This window comes from Cupressus sempervirens, chromosome 6, assembly GCF_028749045.1.
Source record: "Cupressus sempervirens isolate cs-2001-9-10 chromosome 6, ASM2874904v1, whole genome shotgun sequence".
NCBI classification, from domain to species: domain Eukaryota; kingdom Viridiplantae; phylum Streptophyta; class Pinopsida; order Cupressales; family Cupressaceae; genus Cupressus; species Cupressus sempervirens.
Window position 1 is genome coordinate 590,988,213 of NC_143123.1, and position 26,249 is coordinate 591,014,461.

The following is a 26,249-nucleotide window of genomic DNA, read 5'->3' on the forward strand; positions in this document are numbered from 1 at the left end:
GGTGGGTTCTCAATGGCTACGTATTCAAACTAATCACCAGATTGGTAGGGAGGACAGGATCTATTGACTTTGTCACCTTGGGGAGGTCAAGATCGAGTCTCACTTTATTTTTCATTGTCCCATTTACTATGAGGTCTGAGGGAGATTCTATTGTTTGTTTAGAGAGTGTCAGTCTCTTCCCTCATTCTTTAGATATATTGACCAGCATTGTCTTGCACTCTATCTTCAGGAGACCATGTAGCTTTGCGAATAGACTATACAGCTCTAGTTTGCTCGACATCAACCCCTACGTTGCTCATCACCTCTTTCTTTAGTCCTATAGTTCCTACCCAAGGATCAAAGCAGCCTCTCTGCACTATCTTGGTTTACACCAGATCTATGAGACTCCACAGAGATTACACTCGACAATGTCACTCTTGTAGACCTCAAAGGTGACCTTCCAGAATACCTAATTGCCCTAATGTCCACCTTTCCATTCTGGACTACTTCTCGCTTGTGAGAAGTTCTTAACTATTGTTATTCCCTTTTCTTGGTTATTTTGTTGTTTTGCATTCACCTTCTTTCTGCGAACACCGTTTGGTGCTCCCTCTGCTAGCGTTTTCCCTTTGTACTATTTCCAGTCTCTTAGACCCTCGTTGGTCTCTTGTTGGACATTAATAAATTTATCTTATCTTATCTTATCTATCTAATTGACCTAACTAAATATTGATAGAAAATACCAACCACCATAATGAGATATAATTAAAAGAAGTGAAAGGTTGATAGCTAAAAGATTGTTATAGTGTTGTATAAGATAAGATAAGATAATATTATTAATGTCCAACAAAAGACCACAACAAGGGTCTATGGGACTGGAAGCTAACACCAATAAAATAGCAGACAAACAGAGTACCAAATGGTGACCACAAAAGAACAAGTACAACAAATGAAGAAGAAGAAGAAAGCAAGAGACATCACGGAAAAGATTATGTATCCTTCCTTGTAAGGAAAAAGTCCAACAATGACTTATCAGTGCGGCTACCAAGGCCCTATGAAGAAGTTGAGTGCTACGAGAGGAGTGTCGCTGGTGAAGATTTCCCCTGCGGAGTCTCACAAATCTAGAATGGCCTATATTACGGAGACTGTAGGGACACTTCACACCACGAACCAAAGTTAAGGGCAAGAAGAAGGTCATAATAAGTTGTGTCTAGGCCTAACTCCTGGGAAATGAAAGCTACAAAGTATGATTACGAAGCTGCAAGGACTCACAGAGATAGAGCACAATGCAACGTTGATCGGTGTACCTAAAAAAAATTCGATAGATCTACAATCTTTAAACAGATAGTAAAATCTCCCTCTAATCTCGTAGTATATGGGGCATCTGAAAAGAATGAGTCTCAGATTCTGCCTCAGCTAAGGTACAAAGTGTGCACACCCGATCCTCTCTAGCAATATAGTGATTATGCTACAAATATAATTGAGCCATACATATAATGCACATTTTAGTTTCAACATATATTGTTATTTCATCCACCTCCCATTGGCAACAATTTTTTGCTTCAAGGACAGGAAAATCAAAGATTGTCCGCTCGCTAGGGTCGAGACAATGCAAAATGGAGGCAGTATCATACTTCTTGTCATCAAGGTTCAAACTTCAATTAATCATTAAACTTAGATTTTGTATTTTTATTAAACTATTAGGCTGGAGTCTAAAGATCTATTTCCTCCTAAAGTCAAAAATATTGTTACATGAATAATTGAAATCTCTTCCTTAAAATGAGAACCCTAGTATTTAGGGTGCAAGTTTGAGTGGGTGGAAAATGTAAGGGTTAAAAATTACTCCACTAATTTAAGATTTTTTTCTTGTCAATCATCTAAGTTATTCAATTTTTATTAACTTGTTATTTTAATTTTTATATTTATTAACTCAGGTAAATTGAAATTGTTAAATAATAAAATTCTTGAGACCACCAGCGTCTTAAATTTTTTGAGCTTAACCTTTTAAACCTAATTTGCACTACAAATTTTATTGGACCATTAGAATAATCCTGAAAACTCTCAAATTTCAGAGCTTAAACCTGATCCGCACTACAAACTTTATGGAACCACCCACTTTAGAATAATCCTAAAAAATTTCAACATCGTCAACTAATAATGAAAGGGCTACGATGCAGTTGTAGGTGCTCACCTAATGACTAAAACTATTAAGTCAAAATAATATGCACTTAATCCATAGGGCTCTAGATATGCAAATTCAGTCTCTGTAATGCAGTGACTGACGAAGCTTCAAAGAATTTTCAAAATTTTATTTTGTGCATTTCCTGCAAATCATATACATTGGCATAGTATAAAAATAATGGAGAAGCAACAATGCTTAAGACCAATGGAAAACTTGGTGAAGATTGATATACATGCTTGTGTGTTTCCATTGCAATTAGCTTTGCAGTCCTTTTGCATGTTTTAGTTCTACTGATGAAGTTGTTGTCTTCTGATAAGAGTCACTAGGCCTACACATAAGACCATCATTAATTATTTTGTATATGGATGTGATATCAAGGAAACCATTTGAATTTATTAATTGCTAGAGCAAAGAATTTAATGCAATTGGTAGTTGCAAAGTTGAAGGACCCTCTGCTACAAAGTTGTTCTTCAAATGTTATATTGCTTGTTTTCAATCAAGTTCCATGTTATGCTAAGCAAAGACAAGCATCTAAGCACCAAATTTCTCCCTTCCAAACACAGTCTATTTATATGCATGATTTTTGCATAAGATAACTAACAAAGCCATATGCACTTTAGCCAGTAAAGCTCTGCATTACTATTGTTAGAGGGAAAGCCACTAGGGCCAACTCCAGTAAGAGAACATTTCATTGTGTTATTTTTAAAAGATGTCACCCTTCTGTAGTCTGTTGAGTTTCTTGTCAACTCCTCCCATCTTTTCCATACAATTTTCAATTATCTAAGTCTTATGTGATCACACAAACTCAGAGTAAAACAGTAACAGTCATATATTGGAAAAGAAGAGGTTAATCAATGAAAGGAGATATAGTAGAACAACTTAGGCTCACAAAATTCATCTTCATGTTGGGTTGGTTGTATTAAATTTGCATCAATATGCTACAACTTAAGTTCCCCCAAGTTTCTAGGATAGGGACAACAAGGGACGGCAAGACAATAAATGTCTTAGGCAATTTTGGTGATGGAGAAGTGGGGACAGCTGTATATATAGATTTTTTTTAAAATATACACTAGAATTTGTAAATAGTCATGTTATTCATATGAAACTAAGCACAATGTCATTTAAACATTATAGAACCTTAACATACACCATTTGAATGACATCTAGGAAATAATAACCAATTTCAGTACTTAATTGTCAATATGCATATCAATATGTGAATAAAAATATTTAAATATAAGTTTAGTAGTGAACAATATCATAAAAATTTGAAAATATAAATATGCCCAAAGGCATAAAAATTTGAAAATATAAATATGCCCAAAGGCTATAGGGTTGCCATAAAGTTTCATCATCATGTTCAACTTCAACATAGAAAACAAAATATAGAAAAATGAAGCACACTGTTGCTCAAGCTCTTGGAAGAAGAAAAAAATGTCTTCTTACAAATGAAAACCTCAACCAATTGCAACACACTCCAACTTCATAAGCAAAACCAAACAAATGACAAAACATCTTGACCTTTTAGGGCATTTGGAGGGGCAGAGCCCACTAGACAACCAAGTAGGGACCAACAAAATAAAGTTTTTTGTTTTAATTTTTTTTTAAGCTTCAAAATAAAGGTTTTTGTTTTAAAAAAGTTTAAAGCTTCACAAAAAACAGGGCCCATTTTGGTTAGGGGACTTTTGGACGTCCCCTTTCCATACCCGTCCCCTCGTCCTGACGACCTCCTTGTCTCAGAAACCTTGGCTTTTCAGGTAGAGACACATCCCCGAGGTACATAGGCTACAAGCACCACTAGATGAATATGAGATACGGTTGTTAATCTGATTGTCAACAAGTACAAATCTAAAATGTGGATAGACCTTAGCTACAAAGCCATAATACATGTGTAGAGCAATTTGGAGTGAGCTAGACATGTAATGACAAAAGGGTAATTATGAAAGCAAAATCTTAGGCGATTTTACTTACAACAAAAATGGTCAAGCCACACCGAGTCCATGCCAAAACCATCTTGCAAAAATTAGAACATGATTTTATATAGAAAGTGGCAAGCCCCAAAATTATACAACAAATGAAAACAAATCTTTGCATACCTATATATAGGGTAACAATACGGAACAGAAAAGTGTGCCAATAGATTACATGATCAGTACTATAATAGATGTTATTAACCATGAAAATTGTAGCTTGATTAAAAATGTGTACAACTTAGACACAACCTTGGGATATGTACTTCAAATATGGGTGTGGTGATCTCAATCATCTTGCTAAAGTTTTTGTACTAAATTTATCAAATATTAATTTTTGTATTTTATTTGGCAGTTCAATTCAAGCTAGGTGATTTTTTGTGAATCGATGAATCAAATCGATGATTTCTTGGCATGAATCAACATGAATCGTCGTGAATTGGTTGAAAAAATTGGGCAACTTAAAAACATTATAAACAAAAAAATACAACTTTTTAAATTATTTTATTTCACATTTCTCTTTCTTATAACTCTATAAGGCCTTCTATTTGTTGAGTATGACAAAAAAAGAGAAAAAGTGAGAGACTTGAGCTAGAGCATGAGCATATAGACTTGTCTTTTCATTTTGTTTACGATAGACATATGTTTCATGGATCTTTATCTTAAATACATTTATGATTTGATGTTACTAGTTTTATGGATCTTCATCTTACATACATTTATGATTTGACACAATTTATAATTCTATATATCTATGTCATGACTCATTATGATCCTATGATTTCTATTTACTTAAGCTAAAATTTATATTTTACATATGTGATGGATTTATCATTTATGTTCCTTGTTTATATATGTTAGATTCTATTTGATGATGTTATAGTGTATTTAAGTTATATTCAATAAAGAGTGCATAAAATAAGTTTGAAATTGTTAAAATCGCTAAATTTCAAAGGTTTTTTTAAATTTGTCAATTCATAGCCGATTTGTGGCCGATTCATGATTTTATTTGGCCTTTCCGATTTTAATTCTCATTACTTTGATTTAGAATACTATACATAAAAGCTGGCAAAAACTTGTCTTGTCTCAAATATACCCTCAAAACTCAAAAGAACAATTTTTAAAACAAAATGTAACTATGACAGACTTGCAAAGCCTTAGGTTGAGCCAGCGGTACCAAGTTTGTTGCCTTGACTAGGTCAAGGCACAAAATTTTAGAGACTTGCATAGCCTTCTACACTTAAGTGGTCTAAATCAATCAAACTCAGGATCATCTTGTTTCAAAAGTCCTCATATTATAAAAAATCTTAAAGACTAAAAAATAATTATCTTCATTTTTAGCATCCATATGTTCAGCTCTTGCTTCTTTAAACCCTCAACAATTTGTTCAATCTAGGAATGATCACAAAACCATTCAAAGATAGTTTAATTATTAAATAGTAATATTCAATTGTAGTTATAATTTGATATTTTACTTATATAAGAGGCTAAGAAACAAAGGGTCATTGGAATGCATCATGAAATCAACGGTTGGATGCTACATCAATTGTTAAATTTGTTTGAGCAATGATATGACATCCAAGCATCAATGTAATAATGCATCCTCATGATGGCTTCCCTAAGAAACAGACTACAAAAATTATTGAAAAATGTTAAGACCACAACACAATACTCTAAAACATATGTGAAAACATAATTCCTTCTTATTCAGTGCCATGAGCATAGACATGGATAAGATCAAAAGTACAATTTGTGTTTCTTAGACTACAAAAACAAGACCCATTAGTGATGGAGATCAACATCCTTTTAGAATTTATAAGTACATGACCCACAATCATTTAAAGCATACATCACGTGGGAGGGGGATACTTGTCAACCCTATAAATGCCGAAGGCATGAAATGCAAGAAATGTTGACAGAACCAAAGTTCAAAAGAATTGATTTTCCAAATTGTAATGGAGATCAAATTGATTTTAGTATTAGAAGCACACGACACAATTATTTTGAGCATTTGGCAGGTGGGAGGATATGTGTCAACCCTTTAAATTTCAGCGTTTGATCTTCATGATCTGCATAGTTTGTAGTAAAAAACAACAACAAAATTGGAAAAAAAATACAACGTTTTCATAAATATGGAATTAAAAAGTTTGACTTTGTTTTGTCTTTGGTACTTTTTTCAAAGAGATTACCCTATCCCCTTTAAATCTGAGAGGCAAGAAATGCGACAAATATTGATAGAGCCAGTCCCTTTTTTTGAGCCCTCTATACGTTATTTGTCCCTGATTGAGCTAACTAGATATTGATAAAAATTATACCAAATGAGATATAAACAAAATAATTGAAAAGCTAATACATGTGAAACACGTAGAAAATTGCAAGAGTGCTATATAATGATTGTGCTGCAAATATCAGTTCTTATAATTTTCAAATATTATATATAAGATGTGAACCATACATATATATTGCACATTTTAGTTTCAATATACTCAAAAAAACAGATCAGGGAAGAGAGAGATATATCTGCAGGATAACACTTGGCATCGTACTCGTCGTCATTAAGGTTCAAATTTCAATCAATCATCCAACTCATAGGTTTTGTATCTTTATTGAACTATTAGGCCGGTGTCCCATGTGGAGGGCTTCAAGATCTATTTTTAAAGAGCAATAGATCTTATGAACTTAAAAAATTGCTACATGAATAATTGAATATTTTCCTTAAAATAAGAACCATACAATCTAGGGTGCAGGTGCGAGTGGGTGGAAGAGGTGAGGATTAAAAATTGCTCCACTAGCTTAGGCTTTTTCCCCTGTTAATTATAGCAAGCTATTCAATTTTTACTGACTAGTTTTTAAAAAATTTATGTTTATCAACTTTTAAACCTCGCCTGCACTACAAACTTAATGGAACCACCAACTTTTCCTAAAAAATCTAAACATCGCCAACCAATCAAAAAGGGATATGATGCAGTTGTAGACAATACCTAAAGATTAAACCATAAAGTCAAAAATAAATACCCTTGAGCCATAAAGCTCAAAATATGCAAATTCAGTCTCTGCAATGCAATGGATGTGGAAGCTTCTAAAGCATTTTTAAAGATTTATTTTGTGCATTTCCTGCAAATCATACACATTGAGAGAATAAAAACTAAATGGATAAGCAGTTAAGCTTAAGACCAATGGAAAACTTGATAAGGGTTGATATACCTGTTTGTCTGTTTCCATTGCAGTTTTTTGTTCAAAGCCTCTGCTAGAAAGTTGAAGAACCCTCTGCTAGAAAAAAATATTTCATATTTCTGTTGATCAAACATTCTACTGCTTGTTTTCAATCAAGATCACTTTTATGCCAGACAAAGGTAAGCATCTAAGCACCAGATTTCAACCATCCAAACATGGTCTAATTATATGCATGGTTTTTGCAGTCCTGATAGTTTAAACTTTAAACATAGTATACCAGCAGCCATATTACGGATGATGAGTTAACTAACAAAGCGATATGCACTCCAGCTAATAAAGATCTGAATTACTATTGTTGAAGGAACAACTACTAGGGCCAACTCCAGTAAGAGGGCATTTCATTGTATAATTATTAAAAGGTGTCACCCTTTTGTAATCTGATGAGTTTGTTGTGAACTCCTCATATCTCAACCAGCCAGTTTTGAGTTATCTAAGTCTTATGTGATCACACAAGGTCTTAGTAAAACAATAACATATATTCATATATTGTAAAAATCGAGATTAATCAAAAAATTGAGATAAAATGGAACTTAGCCTCACAAAATTCTTCTTCATGTGGGCTTGGTTGTAGTAAATTTGCAGCAATATGCTACAACTACCACTAGATGAATCTGAGATACAAATGTTAATCTGATTGTCAACAGGTACAAATCTGAAACCTAGACAAACCTCAGATACAAAGACATAATACATGTGCAGAGCAATTTGCAGTAAGCTAGACAGGTAATGACAAAAGGGCAATTATGAAATCAATATCATTATTTTTCTTGCAACAAAAATGATCAGGCCACCAGCGAGTCCATGTAATGTCCCCACTTTAACAGTTGTCCAGTTGTGTGTCCATTAGCCTTTTCTTTTATTTATTTTATTTTATTTATCCCACATTGCTTGTGAAAAGTGGTCAACCCTATGAAGTAGGAATAAAAGGAGAGCTTGTGGCTGTTGTTAGGCAAGGTTGGATATAAGAAGAAAATAAATGTGTGAGTTACAAATCTGTTTTGGGCATTAGAGGACGTCTATCCTCTCATGTGACATTCTAAACGTCATTCCCTTGGGGTTTGGCCTTTGGAATTCATTGCTATCAGCTTCATTAACAGGCAGCATGAGAAATAATAATATGCGAATTTAGTGTTGAAATAACAGATTTAAGTAATCCCCGATGGCTTCCCGCTCCTATGGAATTTTGAAATGCCCTGCACGCACATCTGTGGATCCTTCCCTAGCTCCCGCTTCTACATCTGGTTTTGCCGACGTCGATTTCCCTCCACTACCTTTAGGGTCGGTTGCGGTAGATGGCGCCGTTGGAGGGAAGGGTTCTCCTGTTGGTTTCCATGTTAATGCTGCTTCAGCCTCACCCAGTGCCTCTGCGGGTATTTTGGCCTCATCTTTTGGTCCGCGGGGCTCGTCCTCATTCACTGATGTGGCTGCTTTTGAGGCCGGATTGCACAACGCTGCTCCTCCTACGGGTCTCTCTTTCAGGCCTTCTCGTTCCCGAGAGGCCTCTCTGGTGAGTGTATCTAGCCCTGCTAGGGTTGTTTTAGACCAAAACATTGATAATGAAATGTTTACTACGGCTGCTATTTTCCGATTCCGAGGTTTTTGGCCCTCTCTTTCTGTTCTTCACGCATGGATCTCCAAGCATTGGGATCCATTCTTGGACAATGGCGTTCAGATCTTCCTGATTACTAAAGGCTTCTTCATTGTCAAGTTTGCATTTGCTAAGGATAGAAAGTCTATTCTGTCTGGTTCTTTCTCATGGCAAGGTCGTTTCCCTCTCATGGCCAAACCGTGGCATATGGACTTTGACCCGCTGATGGTGTCCTTCAAAAAGGTTCCTACTTGGGTTAGGCTTCCGAATCTCCCTGTGCATCTCTGGCTTGACTCTGTTTTGGAATCTGTGGGGAATGCTATTGGAAATTTTTTATTTGTGGACTCGGCTACTTCTAATATTCTCCATTTGACATGTGCACAAATTCTTGTTGAGTTGGATGTCTCAAAGGGCCTCCCTGAGCATATCTACTTGGCCTCTTCGCGAGGCTCTTGGACTCAAATTCTGGATTACGAATGTATCCCCTTCTGCTATAGGAAGTGTCATTTGACTGGTCACTTGGCTGCTCGTTGCTTTTCTGTGAAGAATAAGCTAAGGTGTCCTCCTTCCTGGTGGCATGGGGCCTCCTCTGAGCACTATACAGTTCATAAGTCTGATCCCAAGGATGGTTGTTCCCCTGAGTCTGTCCCTAAGGATGGCTCTTCCCCTATGGCTGGTTCTCCTCCAGCTGACGCTTCTTTGGGTACTTTGGATGTTGTGAATGTCCAGCCTTCAGGTCTGGATCCTGTCCCTTCTCCTGTCCCAGATTTGGCTACTTCTCCTGGTCCTGGTGGGGGCCTATCTTCTTTGGTTCCTCCCAGGGAGATTGATCTTTTGGGTGCTTCTACTTCCCTTGGCCTCCTCTCTACTTCTTCTGGGGATTGGCTTGGTGAGGCAGCAAGAGTGGAGGAGGGATGGATTGCAATAAAAAGAAAGAAATCTAAGCCTTCTCTTCCTCCACTAGATATGTTTCTCAGGTCGGGCAAGGGAGTCTCTAAATCAAAGGGCAAATCGTGAGATCCTTTGCTGTGCCTGGGTTTAAGTGATGGAGCCCATTGTTGGATTCTTTGGCTCCTTTTTGTTGGTGATAGGTTTTATCACCATGATTAACTCCTTTCCTGGAGGGTAACCAGTTCCATCTTTGGTTCTGTGCTTATTGAAAATCCTAAGCTTTGTATAGGGTTTTAGGCACCCTTCAAAACCTATTTTCCTTAATCAAAAATAGGCAGCATGAGCACATTTCCAGCTATAGGCAGATTGGGTGTTCACTCATATCATTCTCACTCTTTGTCCGATACTTATACCATTGTGGAGGGATGATTTTATGAGGGTCTTGGACTGATTGAAGGCAGTTTTTACTGTAGCAGCACTATAACACAGCACTATTCATATTATTATAGCAGCAAGATGGGAAGTCATTACTGGAATATCACGTTATAATGCTGGAGTAATTAGTGAGTTGAAGAGTTTGCTATGTATTTAATTTTATTATTTTGAAAACTAATATTATTTCAGCAGTAGTTCAATCTTCAGTTTGCATAAATTCCTTCTTGTTCATGTTATGTGGTTTCAAAATCTATTCAAAAACATTAAAATTTTTATCAGCAGTTGGTTCAGTTCTTGGGCATTTTTAGGGTGCCCATTACAGTCCATGCCAAAACCATCCTGCACAAAATAAGACAACAAGATTTTATATGGAATATTGCAAGCCACAAAATAATACAACATGGTACCTAAGGATGTTGAAGCATTTAAACGGTGACAGGGTCATGGTTAAAGAACAAATATTTGCGCAAGAACATACTTGCACAAGAACACCTTGGTCAAGCTTCAGGGCATAACAACTGTGTGCATTGGATACAAATGCAATGTTGAAGAAACTTAATGCTACCGTTCATAAGACATGGAAAGGACAACATTTAAGTTTCATTTCTTTCTTTGGTTGATGACGGCAATGATGTGTTATAGAGCACCACAGCTAGGAGTAAATTGTAAAATTATCATAACATCATGCATGATAGAAAAATTAATTCAACTTTTGCATGTCAGGCCTCTGCAGTTCTCTGGAAATATTCCTTGAGACAATGATTTCTAAATATTTTGTTGTGGTGAAGTATACTCTCCATTAGTGCAACCTTGTAAAAAGCCACTTATACCTTCTGTTTTTATATAGTTGTTAAGGTGGGGTGTAATATAGAATCCTAAAGCTGGCTATGGCTCTATATAAGAAGTGAGCTTTTGTTTTCAAGTGTAGTCATCTAAACAACTTCATTATATTTTATTTTCTCACATCGTTTTGCATTAAATGTCTCTTTTCAAGTAGCAGTTTATTATTTGTGGATGTGTGAGTGTTGACAGATTATGTCTTACTATACTACTTGATGATGGTAGGACTCAAACAACTATAAAATGTAAATTGAATACAGCATGTTTGCCAAAATTGTCCCATCTCAAATCTATCCTCAAAACCAAAAAGAACATTTAAAAGAAACGTGGTAGATTTGTAAAGCCCTGAAGTTTGAACTAGGCCAGCAGTGGCAAGTTTGCTGCCTTGATTCGGTCAAGATACATTTTATACAGAGACAGGCAGAGGCTTCTACATTTGTGTGTTCTAAATCAACCAAAACATTATTAAAAATCTCATAAAAGTTTTAGCAGCAGCTTCTTTCAACGCTCAACAATTTGTTTGACTTGTGAATGATCTGAAATCCATTGAATCATCAGCCGTTTCTCTAGTTGGGCTAGGTGTAATACGGCAACCACTCCATTGACATTAAAAAGTTTGCAGCTTGTTCCAGAATGTGAAGCGAATTTGCAGTTATTATCCATATGTCATCGATGTTATTGATTAATCAGAATTGGAACCGAAAAATGTCCATTTTATCTTGAAATACAAGTTTTAAATCTAAAGAGTGTCTGTTTGAAAACTCTGCTTAGAACCTACTAACAAACTTCCAGCAAACTGTTTTCTAAATTATTAATAACTTTCAACAAAAAGTTTCCTGATGTTCTGGTTTTACCGATTTCATTTATTTTTCTGACTTTATGGCACCTCATTAAAGATTGAATCCAACGTTCTAAACAGTACTGCATCGAAACTATAATTTTCACTACTGCAAACATTTGTGGGCTGGAAAACTTCTTTACTGAACAATCCATATAATTGGATTTTCACTCCTTGCTCTAGCATGATTTCAATTTTAAACATAATGATGCGATTAATGAGATGACTTCCAGAAGAAGCAAAATTTCCATCTATATATTTTGACCTATTACATCACACTTAATGGCTACAACCATTAGAATTAGCTCACTTGAAAACATTACTAACTACAATGCCTTCCTTACTTGAATTGAAGCTATACATACACGGAACGCAGGGCGGAGGATATATAGAGATAGCTCCTGTTGTTTAATATGTTACCCCCATGATTGTGAAGTGCTCACAGCCAACACCTGGACAGGATGGACTTGCCTTCATTCTGCCAAATCATAAAGAAGTTTGCTCTGACCCTCGCTTTGCCATTCAAAATTATATTTTTGCTCAACTCTTTGAGCGATTGGAGTCATTAGAGAGGGCATTTTCATAAATTGTCCGCAGTATTTTAGACTCAAGATGCCTTTCTATTATCTTGCTAACAAACATTGCCTCTGACAACCTCAATACCGTAAAAGGGGAGAGGTCTTTTCCTCCGGATTTGATTTTCTGCCAAACTAGAAACCTAGGCCTTAAGGTCTTTTCCAAACTGAAATTCAACAACCTAGGGTACTTCACTACACAATTCGCAGGGACATTCATGTTATTAACTAAAAAGTTAATCTTTTCACTAACACTTTCCTTGGACATAATCAAGACTGCAGGAGCGGCTCTAACTACTTGCAAGGCTTCTTCAGCCGAGAGTCCACACAGTTTGAGATTCTCAATCTTGGCCTCTAACTCTTCCACGCGACTTACGGCCACAATACTCACTAGATATTTGAACATTTTACCTTTTCTGTCGGCAGTAATATTGTCAATGAAACTGACTTGCGCAGGCGTTAGAGACGTGCGTGCGAGAGCTGACGGACAAAGCCGTAAGAAGCTTAAGAGTTCCGCCCCGGAAAAACCCCACCCTTCCCAGAAAGCAAGTGATGGCTTTAGGACCTTCTCCAAGCTACAATTGGCAAGTGTTGGCTCTCTATACAGGGCTTGAACGACCAAATCCTCGGACTGATATAAATTCTTCAGAAACTCCATATTGGGAAGAAGGGTGTCCTCGTGGCTGAGAGACAACACGGAGGGATTTCTTGTCAAAAGTCTGGTCAAATATCGGCCCGAAAAACCGAAATCTTCCAGTACTTTGAGTTTAGGTTCCAATATTGTTTCTGTAAATTCGAAAAGCTGGGGGATCGTACTCACCATTCTGACAATTTGGGCTTCAGTGCAGCCGCGCTTCTCCAGCAAACGAACGATCTTCTCTATGTTGTCGAGGGTTTGCCGGTTACGCAATGTTGGTCGCAACTTGAGAATCCGAGTGATATCAGTCTCAGCGAGGTTAAGTTTGGTGGAGGCAAACTGAGAAATGAGGGTCTCCGAATGAGCTTCAATTGAGAAAACATTGCCAGAATGAAAATGGAATGGATGAATAAGAATTGGCTTGGAGGATAAAACGGACTTCATGGAAGCTGCTGTAACAAAAAATTTTGTGTAAACCACAAAAGAAGAGAGAGAGAGGTTAGGGTTGTCGCTACTCCTGAATGTCTCCAATTTTATCCGTTCTCCGCCACTGGTTTTGTTAATTATTTATCATTGTTTATATTTATATTTTATTTAGCTTATTTTTCTTTAATTACATTGAAGGCATTTCATATATGAAAAATGGTTCATTTGATTTGTTGGTGGCTTGTTATATCTATGTAAGATGAAGTGTAAACTATTTGTCACCTTTTTCATTGGCTCACATCATTTATTAATGTACTTGTCTTCTCAATAAAGGAAAACAAATCAATGGGTGATATCATCTCATTTGTCTAGCATTCTTGTACGAGATTTGCACCCTTAGATTTCAAATATGCATGGCTCCTCTTCGCCCTATATTCGATAGCACAATTTCTTTAATGTGTGTGTCAATCAATGCATTCCTTTTAGCAATGTTATTCGAACATATTTTGTACATCTCTTAACATAGTAGATGACATCCAGCTCACATTGACAAAGTGGAAGTGACAATTTCCAACCTCAGTATGTGTAGTGCACATTTACTGAAAGTAGCTAAAGATTTCTTTGCAACCTACAATAGAGTATGTGCTAAAAAATGTAAATATTTTGTAACATGAGTTTTGAACTTGTATGAGTTAATAAAACATTTAGGCTCTAAGGGTAGGCAAACCATAAAAGGATGAGTATTAATAAAGCTTATTTTATGCTTTGTCAGGTTTATCAGAGCATATTCATTAATAGGGTTTTCCATTATTCCATTGGCATGATAATCTATCATAGCATATAGACCAAATTCAACTATTCTATAATGTTTTATTGTTATAAAGTAGGTATATGGTAGTTGAGATGTCCCCGTGAGCACCTAGTCAATTGTGAGGAACCCTTTATTTGTATGTAAAAGTGGTCATCTTCATTGTGGAAACATTTTGGTAGACATGTGTACAAAATATGGAATCATAGACTAGGCATGTTAACCATCTTGACAAAATGTCTCCAAGAGACACTTGCAAGCTACGCACAGATTGCCTTTGTTAAGAATGATTAAGAATCTTTCTCTATTGAATTACTATTGCTATTTCCTTTCTCTTGCTTGGATTTGATGTCACAATTGAAAACATAGAATATTGATATGCAAAAATCGAGATGCATAATCAGTTTTTTAAAACCACTAATGCATTCCATTTTCCCCCTTTTTCCAAGCCATGATATTCTATTACAAAACTATGTATGGGTATGTGCAGGATCATGGTGTGCCAAAAAGTGGCGATGTGAAAAAAAAAGAGTTTGAAGACGCCTAAAAGCGCTTCAAAATCCGCTCTGACTTTTTTTTACCTATCCAGGAACCAAACCTGGAAGGTTAAGCCGAGCCTTATCGGATATCCGATTTTAAATCCAATATCCGACTAATAATTAAAATCATATAATAGTATGATATATTATTTAATATTATTATTATTGATATAAAATAATAATAATAATATTAAATAATATATCATACTATTATATTATAATATTATTATTATTATTTAATATTATTATTATAATAATTATTATACTATAATATAATAATATTATTATAATTATTATTATACTATAATATAATAATATTATTATTATAATAATTATTATACTATAATATAATAATATTATTATAATTATTATTATACTATAATATAATAATATTATTATTATAATTATTATTATACTATAATATAATAATAATATTATTATTATATTATAATCGTATAATATTATACTATAATAATAATATTATAATAACATATTATATTATAATAATATAATATAATATTTCATATATTATAATATATAGTAATGTAATATAATATATATATATATATATATATATATATAATATAATAGAATAATAAAAAGTAATATCTTATAATATAATATATAATAAAAAAGTATAATATATTATAAATTATAATAATATAGTATAATAATAATATTTTATATTATAATATATAGTAAATTAATATAATAAATATGAAATATAATATAAAAATATATAAAATGTAATATATATGTTATATTATATATATTATAATATCGAATATCCAATATAATATCGGAGATCCGATACCTGTGCATGGATTAAACACAAAATCACAGACCCGCAGCCCTTATTTTCACGCAAACTTGGGCCAGTCAGATCGGATATCAGATAGCAAATCGGATATGAGATATCAGGTATGTTCCCCCCCCGACTCATTTTTAACCTAAATTTAATAGATTTTAACAAGATTTTGTTTGTTTTAGTTGAATCTAGGGTTTTTTTGACAAAAATGGTTAAAATTTAGATTTTTTTTAATATATATTACGTTTTGCAATTCAATAGGAATGGCTGATCAAAATGATGACACTGAGGCAGGGAATAATATTCCTCGCAACCCACCACCAAACGATCCAGTATCCCCACAAAACCGTCCACCAAATGATCCTCTACCTCCTCAAAACCCTCCTTGAATCGAGGATTTGATAAATGAAAATCTCACTGAGTTGAGAGGTTTGCATAGAACATACAATAATGTACCTGCACTGGCTCCTATGTTATCCACGTTAAACACCATAGTGGATAACATTGAAACTCTTACAAACCAACAAAATGCCGCTCTTCGTTGGCGTGATGAAATGCACCAGATGTTTGATGATGGTTTGGATTATGATGAGGTCGCGGCCCTCAACATAACCAAAGATGATTTGGCAAGCCTTTTTGCTAACCCAAAAACGGGTATACTAGTTGACCCAAAAAAAACCAAACTATCGATTAAATGGTGTACAAATGACGCCATACGTGCAAATTTTTGGGACCGTTGGTGGATGGTCTTTGATATCTCTCCACATGGCAATTTAGACATACCATTTTATTTCCTTAAAAAATTATATGCAGAATTTGTGTTGAAACTTAAAGTGAACTATTGGAGCATGAAGCCCAACATGGGCTTAGGACTAGGAGCTCCTCAAGATAGACTCTCTTCCCAGCGGAAGAAACTTGGCACTTTTGTCCCCCCCCTTGATATCTCCCCCCCTCCTCGAGTGCAGCATCCAGATATTATGGCAGAGGCTAGCTCTCAGACCATCAGAGCCATTCATAGGCTGAGTAGCCTAATGATATCTTAGGCTAGGTCAGTCTTGCCTCCTCGTGTTGATGATGTTGGTGCCAGTTCATCATCAGCTAGCTCATCACACGTTTGTGTGCCTCACACTTGCATTACATGCAAGAATATTTGCCTGGGTCCCATAGGTGATCTTCCTGAGTATCATTTTGTATTAGACGAGGATACACCAGACGCACGTGCAGAGGCTACAGACCCTGATGCGAGAGAGGAGGGGAATGTAGAGGCATGGACTCCTTCGGTGTCGGTACGTGTATACATTTTTTTGTTATGACATATGTGATTTAAAGTTAATTTTTATAATAGAGTAATTTTAATTTTTAAGCCATACTGACTTTTACATGTATGTGATCTTCATTCATGTTTAGTTGATGACCGAGGAGGAGCTCAGACAGATAGATGATGCTACACTCTCGGCCATTTCATTTGGCCTTGAGACATCTACGGTACATTATGTTGTGTTCGCATTTTTTTTTTCTATTTGATATTGTAGCATATATGGTTGCTAATCTTTCTTTTATCTTGCAGATACCACCTGCCCCGGGGGGACAAAGTGCGGGGGGTGAGCCAGCATGGATTGACAAAGGAAAGGTAATTAGATGTTTTCTAATTGATTAAATATTGATGCATTCTTGTAAAATGTTTGTGGTAATCTCATTTAATTACATTATTTATTGTATATAGGGTGTGGCTACTGGCGATGAGCCTGTACAGATTCGGCGTCCTAGATCATCAGGGATTTTCATTCGCACAGAGAGCCCCATTGTATGTATAAGTATCATTTATTTTTTATTTTTTTAATTGATGCAAAGGAAAGTATGATTGTTGTTCTATACAATTTCTATGATTTTTTCCGTACCAATAATGATTCATGTCTTGGATATGTTCATTACAACTTAAATAGGCTTATATGCACCTGTCCAACTGACCGAGTTGGTTACAAAGGTTTATTTAATCAAACAAATACCAAATTACTACTTTCCCTCCAAAACTAATATGACCGTTTGAATTTGAAATTCAAATTTCAAACTATAGTTTTTATGCATTCCCTAACTTTCTAAACTATTCCATTGACTCAAAATTGATCATATGGATTTATTAAATGCAACTAAGTAAATTTCCAGAAAATTGAAGTTTTTATTATTTTTTCTCCAAACCACTGTACACTCTGATCTCCCCCTTTCAACTGAGATCAGATATGACATATATAAAGGTCTACATGACCGTTGGAACAACCATATAGGCGTTCCCAACCATAAAACAAACAAACAACCACTTTTTGCTAATACTGTTTAGACTCTAAATACCCTATTCTAAGGCCTTTTGGTCCCATGGAGTCACTTGGTTTATAACCACACCAAAATGCTTGTGGGCCTTACATGTGCCTTTATTACAAAACATAGACCAACTTGTAAAATATGGACCAAACCTTTATTCCAACTTCCTAATCTACTTGAATCCTCACTTTCATGGAGTGGCAAGGTGTCCGGCAACAGAGATACTTGTTCCCCCCTGCCACATAGGTTAGGTGCCCTGCACCACCTTTCCTCTCTCTCATTCTGAACACTAGTCCACCAAGTGAGTGATGTTCCTCTCAGTCTTGTTGTTACTACTTTTACCTTCTTATCTGCCTCTATGTCTTCAAGATCAAAGTAGTTCTCAAGGGCCTCTATCCAACCTAGCACTTCTTCACTATCCATTTTACCCTGGTATATTGGAAAATCAATATGGTTATTCCCACCATTACCTTGTACTGCCTTAATGATTCTCATAAATCTCCTTTCTTCAGGATCATCTGTTGTCTCATGCTCTTGCCTTGCATTACCAACCTCTTCTTCTTCATGGTTCTCTCCGTGATTTCTTCCTCTAACCTCTTCTCCTCTAGGTTCTTGCCTTTCCTTTTAAGGATTCTATCCTTGCAATAAGCTTCAGCCTCTCTCTTCTCATCTGTCTTTCTTCCCTCACTCTAGATGCTTCAAGTTCTCTCCTCTCTCTTTTCTCTTTTTCCAACTCTTCTCTCAATTCTTCAAGTTCTCTAGCCATTTGATTTTTAGGAGGCATTTTCACAACAAGTTTTCTTCCTTCCCAAGGGCCAACTCACTGATTCTCTTTCTTTCCTCACCAAGAAATCTCTGGACACCACTTATGTACCTTTCAACTCTGGGACACACAAGGAGGAATTAGACACACCAAGGCTTCAACAAAGGGACCAACACACTAAGAATTTTCAAGATTATAGGTCTTGGTCACACTCCTAAACACCCAAACTTCAAAACCCTCCTTAAAATGGCTTAAAAACCAGGGCCTGCTTGTTCAAACCCCAAAACTCAATTCTAGAACGTTTTGACTTGTCTAATGACAAGATATGATCATGACAACCTACATGAACCTATCAAATGACACATCTACCATATGAAATCCTAAAATCCTATCTCATGCCCAATTACAACTTTCTTCCACCTATGAGTCCAACATTATAACTTTGTATGCTTCCATGAGCCATAATTGGTGCAAGGATTTCCCAATTGACTTCAAGAGATGTTCCATGACCTCTGTAATGCCTTGGATCTTCAATGTTCCCCTGATGAGCATGGGATGCTCTTGCATCACTTATCTTCATAAATAAATTCAAAACTAATTTCTGTGATATTAACAACTACTATTTTATATCTCATAGGAGACTCCTAGTGCACATGAGTTACAACGGGATAGTTATGTAGATTTGATGACGCAGCCACTCACTCCTGAGGAGGAGCCTACAATAGTAAGTTGTAGTTTGAATTCATGATTAAATATGTTATAAATTTAGCATGCTATGAATTATAATGTTATAGTTTAAATTGTAGATTCATCTGACAAAGGTATTTGAACATATACAGCCCACAATCACAGAGGTACCAACATTGTCGAGGGCATACGAGAGGACTCCTGACCGGCGCAGGAGGTCAACGAGAGAGGTATTTATTATGAAATTTTGATAGTATTAATCTCCAATACGGAAAATATCATTATGCATTTGAGTAATTCAATGTTAGATACGTAGAATCATATAAATTTAGTAGTCTAACTTTGGGTTTTCCTTTTTTGTTTATGTAGGAGGCATCCGATCCACCTAGTGCAGCGAAGAGGCTGCATTTTGATCATCCACCAGCACCCTAGGATAGTATAGTTTTCGTAGGATGCATCATGAGACATTTTGAGATGGCATATGCCACATTGTATATAGAAACATTGATATTATACACATTCTGATGGCAGGATCAGCCACATTTTGTATATGGATCTATGTATTTTGATATATATATATTTGAGTACTTTGTCTATGGATACATGATCTTTGATATATATTTGTGTAAAATTTTGTCTATGGATACATGTATTTTGATATATATTTTTATCATTTGCGTGCACAATGATATACATATTAATTTAGTATCTAGTATTGTTCAATTTATCATGGATCATGTGTCATGCCCTAAATTTTACTAGTAAAAACACAACAATTTTTTTTTTTTTTTAGCTTATGAAGTCGCATAAGAAATTACATATTGTAAAACAAGGTTATCATTGAATAGGAGTTCAAGACTCATGTGAATAGTGTGAAGGTGTTAACATTTTAGTCACAGGTGGTTTTCAAATAGATTGGATGACAGTCTAGTTCAAGTTAGCGTCACGAGTCAAACGAGCAAGTTCAAGATACAACACTCATAAATTAGTGAGGTAATTCATATCCTAACAAGCCTCTAATACTAATATTCTATTAGGGTCTGTCAGTTGTATCATATGGACTAGGTCGTGATTCTAGCATGTAAGGGAAGGGGATCAAAATTACTTATTATCCTCATTACCAATGTACACACATTCATTAATCATTACAATATATATTAATGTGACAATTAGTATATTACTATATCCTCATTATCTATCAACATTGCTTCCTCACCAAATTATTGAGTGCACAACAAGATTGTAAGCAATCTACTAAGTTTTAAATTTATACAATCAATGGTATCACATAACATCTATGGATTGTTATTATCAACTAGTCATTTACAATACCACAAGGAGAAAACTTTCTTTCACATTTTCAAATGATAACAATGATGTCAAAGAAAATCTGTGACTCGTACCAATGCTTTCATAACAATATAAACTCCAAATGAAACATGCATATACAACCTTATCAATATTTTCTTCTACACGTACATTAGGTAACAATGATACAATCTCCTTCCATCACAATGGGGCAACATAAGGGACTTTTCAAAATCATAAGGAACATGGACATTGAAAGATATGGACAATGAGTAGCATGAACATTGTCCAACATGATCGTTGAGAACATGAACAAGCTGGTGAATCCTCCTTCACAAATGAGGGCACAATGTCAAGTTTTCTCATCCAACATCAATCTGCAAGATGATCATTCCAAGCCATTTCCATTGCTCCCTTGTACACAAATCTGCATATGCAACACAACAAAATAACAAGGACCATGGGTGCTTTCCACCCAACCATAGGCCTCAAAGAGACCACCCCCACGCTAGGGAACAAGGCTCAAACTGGGATACACATACAATCTTTCAATGCATAAACATTACATTTCAAACTTGAACAATTTCCCCCCAAGACTATTTCACAATGGCTTCACAGATGGAACCATAAACATAGGGTGAAGGTGTGTTCTAAAATGGAGACTTGCCATACCAAACCATATTTGCAATAAACAATTTTCATGCCCTCTCGGGGCTATCATAATTCACCAAATTTCATGCCCTCTCGGGGCTATCATAAATGAACCATTTAATGCCCTCTCGGAGCCTCCACATTTCCTCCTCCAAACCCACTACCATTAGTTGTAACTCCTCAAACTTCCTTTCTACACCATACTTTCCTTATCACCCCCAGCAAGATACGAAATGTTATGGCATACAATGGAGCCCATACTCCAAGGTTCTCAATACATTTTTTGAACCCAACTTAAGCCCTTCACCTTGGACTTCTCTTCCCTTCCCACAAGGGTGAGTGTAAGTCCCAATCCCATAACAATACTCAAGCACAAAACAAGAAAACAAAACCAAGTAGAAATAAAATAAGAAATGTTGGCAAACACCCCACTAGTTTGGCCAAGACCCTCTAATAAAGCCTTCCCACTAACTTATTTTAGCAAAAACACTAAGCCACTCCATCCTTACAAACTTTTCTCCTCTAACGGTTCATCGATAGCCCTCACGAGCTTTGAGTTATGACCCTCGAAGGATCGACCTCAAAATGCACTTAGAGCACCTTGAAGACTCCTCGGTACGGGGTGGCCGCAAATGATGGATGGTCTTCGTGGCCAGAACAAAGGTGTGACTAGGGTTCACCCGCTCATCTGGAGCTAATGGGATTGACGATTCGATGCCAAGATCAGCGGTTTCAAAGTTACGCTGTGGTGCACCTATGAACTGAGGCATACTGCGAGTTTTGGCATCGAGCGAGATCGTTGTGCTGAACCCAAACGGAATGTGATCTCTCAAAAATGAGATAGGTTATTTTAGGCCTCAGGATTACCATCTTGTAGCATTTGACAGTTCGTCGATAGCCCTCACGAGCTCTGAGTTATGACCCTCGAAGGATCGACCTCAAAATGCACTTAGAGCACCTTGAAGACTCCTCGGTACGGGGTGGCCGCAAATGATGGATGGTCTTCATGGCCAGAACAAGGGTGTAACTAGGGTTCAACCGCCCATCCAGAGCTAATGGCACTGACGATTCGATGCCAAGATCAGCGGTTTCAAAGTTACGTTGTGGTGCACCTATGAACTGAGGCACACTGCGAGTTTTGGCATCGAGCAAGATCGTTGTGCTGAATCCAAACGGAATGTGATCTCTCGAAACACCGTCCTCAAAATGCACTTAGAGCACCTTGGAGACTCCTTGGTACGGGGTGGCCGCAAATGATGGATGGTCTTCGTGGCCAGAACAAGGGTGTGACTAGGGTTCACCCGCCCATCCAGAGCTAATGGCACTGACAATTCGATGCCAAGATCAACGGTTTCAAAGTTACGCTGTGGTGCACCTATGAACTGAGGTACACTGCGAGTTCTGGCATCGAGCAAGATCGCTGTGCTGAATCCAAACGGAATGTGATCTCTCAAAAATGAGATAGGTTATTTTAGGCCTCAGGATCACCGTCTTGTAGCATTTGACAGTTCATCGATAGCCCTCACGAGCTCTGAGTTATGACCCTCGAAAGATCGACCTCAAAATGCACTTAGAGCACCTTGGAGACTCCTCGGTACGGGGTGGCCGCAAATGATGGATGGTCTTCGTGGCCAGAACAAGGGTGTGACTAGGGTTCACCCGCCCATCCGGAGCTAATGGCACTGACGATTCGATGCCAAGATCAGCGGTTTCAAAGTTACGCTGTGGTGCACCTATGAACTGAGGCACACTGCGAGTTTTGGCATCGAGCGAGATCGCTGTGCTGAATCCAAACGGAATGTGATCTCTCAAAAATGAGATAGGTTATTTTAGGCCTCAGGATCATCATCCTGTAGCATTTGACAGTTCATCAATATCCCTCACGAGCTCTGAGTTATGACCCTCGAAAGATCGACCTCCAAATGCACTTAGAGCACCTTGGAGACTCCTCGGTACAGGGTAGCCGCAAATGATGGATGATTTTTTGAAGACTACTCCATGTGTCACTATCTTTCTTGGGAAAAAAATTGCTTTTGAACATCAAGCTTGCAATATTATCAATTATTGTCAAACTTTTTCAACCAAGTCAAAATGTCAAATGCAAATATTTGTTTTCATTTTTTGCTAAGGGGAGTTTCATAAATTGACTTTAATTTTCTATGTCTCTAGTGCTTGAACATACTTAAAATGGCTCTTTGGTCTTAGAGCTATTGGTATTTTCTAACTTCATGGTCTATGATATGCATACTAAGAATTTCTTTCACTAAATGGTTTCCTTGATCTATTGACTACACTTAAATTTGTTCACTTGTCATCTCTCTTTCTATATGTTCAATACAAAGAGCTAGAAGAGACAAATAATCTTTCTTACCTTCATCTCTCTAAGCACATGATAGAAATCAATTCTAAACTTGAGAAAAGGTTAGAGGAGAATATTGCATTCTTAAATTAATCTCCCTTAAGACCTTTACATACACACGGGGCATTCTTAAATTAATCTCCATGGAAGAAAATTTCATATAACTAAAGATTCCATAGTGTTGAAACATAAAATCCAAGATCTCATTTATGATGGGATTGTTGATACCTCTAATGACTCATCCACTCATAGCCTTCATATCCAACTTCATATCATGTCAGTATGCATGTGCTATCTTGCTTATTGGCTTTAATTGCTTATCCTACATGCTATCTTCTTTCATGGATTTTATGGCTTATCCCAAATGTACTTCATACAACTTTTCAATATGAAAGTCTTTCAAAACATTATACAATATTATGACTCTTTATGCTTTCAAATGCTATGATTGGTTGTAAAATGGAAGAAATCAAGTATTCTAATTGTTCATCCGTACTTTATGGATTTTTCTTATTTGATTAGTTTGATAAAAATAGTTTTAATAATCATAATGTCAGCTTTATGTCAAATAAGGAAAAAACCAAATTTGTAATAAGATATCCGCATGCAATTATCTTTCATATAGTTATAAATGCTCTTAAAATTGTCGTTATAGCCTTGTATCACATGCAAATATGATTTGGAAGAACTTGTTCAATATCTTCCTCTTATAATTCCTTACAAAGAACCTACCAAAATACAAAAACCATATACAAAAAACTACACATTTTACATCATAATACATCATAAATTTTAGAAATTCTCCCCAATACCACCCCCCTCCAACTCTTCATGATGTACCTACATTTCAATATCATACAAAAATTAGCAACTTATTGTATTAAACAAGATAATCATCAATTCATTAAATCATTATGAAGAAAATAACATAAGAAGTATATATACCTAGTCAAGTATTCCAATAGGGTCCTCTCTCTGTTTTAGGGTCTCCAACAAGGCTTCATGATCAGCATTAGCAATAGTAAAAAGTTCTTTTACTTTTGGTCTTCCTTGATGCTTCAATAACTTTACATTTGTTGCTATAATAAGATGCGAATATATGAGAATTACTTTGTGCTTCTGATAGGCTTCGAATGCAGGAATTCCGTTCCTTCTAAGCATGTATGTCCGCAGCCATGTTCCAACAACAACCACTGAACCAGTAGGATATGTGAATCCATCATCATCTGTGATCGGTTGTGCAAGTTTTTGTTTTCCTCTTACACGACGTGCTAACCAATAATCAGATTTCTCATCATTCCCCTATGGTGCAACCAATGCAAAGACATGTCCTGGCTGAAGTAGATCTGATAGATGATTATGCTCAAGTGAACTTTCCATGTCATCATTTTTGATAGAGGGTATGATAGACAATGGAGTAAGATAATGTGGAGCCCATGTGTCCACCCACTCACTTGACTCACAGTGATCCCAATCACACTGAAAACAAGTACGATAAAAACAAGCTAGTTGTCGTGTCCAAATGGTCCATGTACTAGAATTAGAGCTCCGAAATGAATGCATTTTTGATGAGTCTGTCACTGTAGCACAATCTGATCTATCACCTATGGACCCTTCCTCAACCAACCAAAAGAACTTGCGTACCACTGAATTAAGAGTCCCCCCCTGTGATAATGCTAAACTACACCAATCAACAATGCTACGAGCATCAAGAAGCTCTGTTGTTGAAATCTTCAGTTGCTCCTTAACTAGAGCTCTCTTCACACATGCCCCTGCTCCATCATGTTCCCCTTTTCCATGGTCGGACTCAAAAAAACTCCAAATATGAGGCATCCCTCTCTCTCTACGTGCATCCTACACAACCAATAAAACATGCGAGCATTCTTGAATTGACCTGTACAGTTATCTGACCAAATGATATGTCTATCCATAGCAATTGCATGCTCGTGTAAGAAATAAAAAAAATTCTCGAAACAATGTTGCACAAACTCGTGTGAGTGAGATCTATCATCACTCATATAAAAATGATACTCTCTAATAATCTTTCGATTATCTTCCGCACTATCAGGGGCATGTCTATATGTTATGTGAACAAAAATTGCAATCTGAATAGAGTTGTAATACTGAGATTGTGTCTCATTTTGAGGTTGCAATGTGTAGTTCTCAGCAAAATCAACAACTGATATAATAGTGCCAATGGGAAAAGTCTCCTTACACGTTCTAAATTGTTGATCCAACCACTGAGACCTGTGACTATGTCTTGCATACTTGTAAAAAAGATTTGCCTTGAAATCTGAAATAAAATTAGCCACATTGATATCTTTTCCAACCAATTCACATCTAGAGCTCTCACTCCCACTCTTCAATGTGTATTTCACCATTTCATAGACCCTTTTTTTTCACTATTGTCTTTCCAAG

General features: G+C 36.3%; 1 protein-coding gene across 1 annotated transcript; it reads right to left on the reverse strand.

The window, feature by feature from the left end:
* Positions 1 to 12,494: 12,494 nt before the first annotated feature.
* Positions 12,495 to 13,610, reverse strand: LOC149553634 (transcription termination factor MTERF15, mitochondrial-like). Its single transcript, XM_089790355.1, has one exon. The coding sequence runs from the start codon at positions 13,608 to 13,610 to the stop codon at positions 12,495 to 12,497; it is 1,116 nt and encodes a 371-aa protein (XP_089646481.1).
* Positions 13,611 to 26,249: the final 12,639 nt, after the last annotated feature.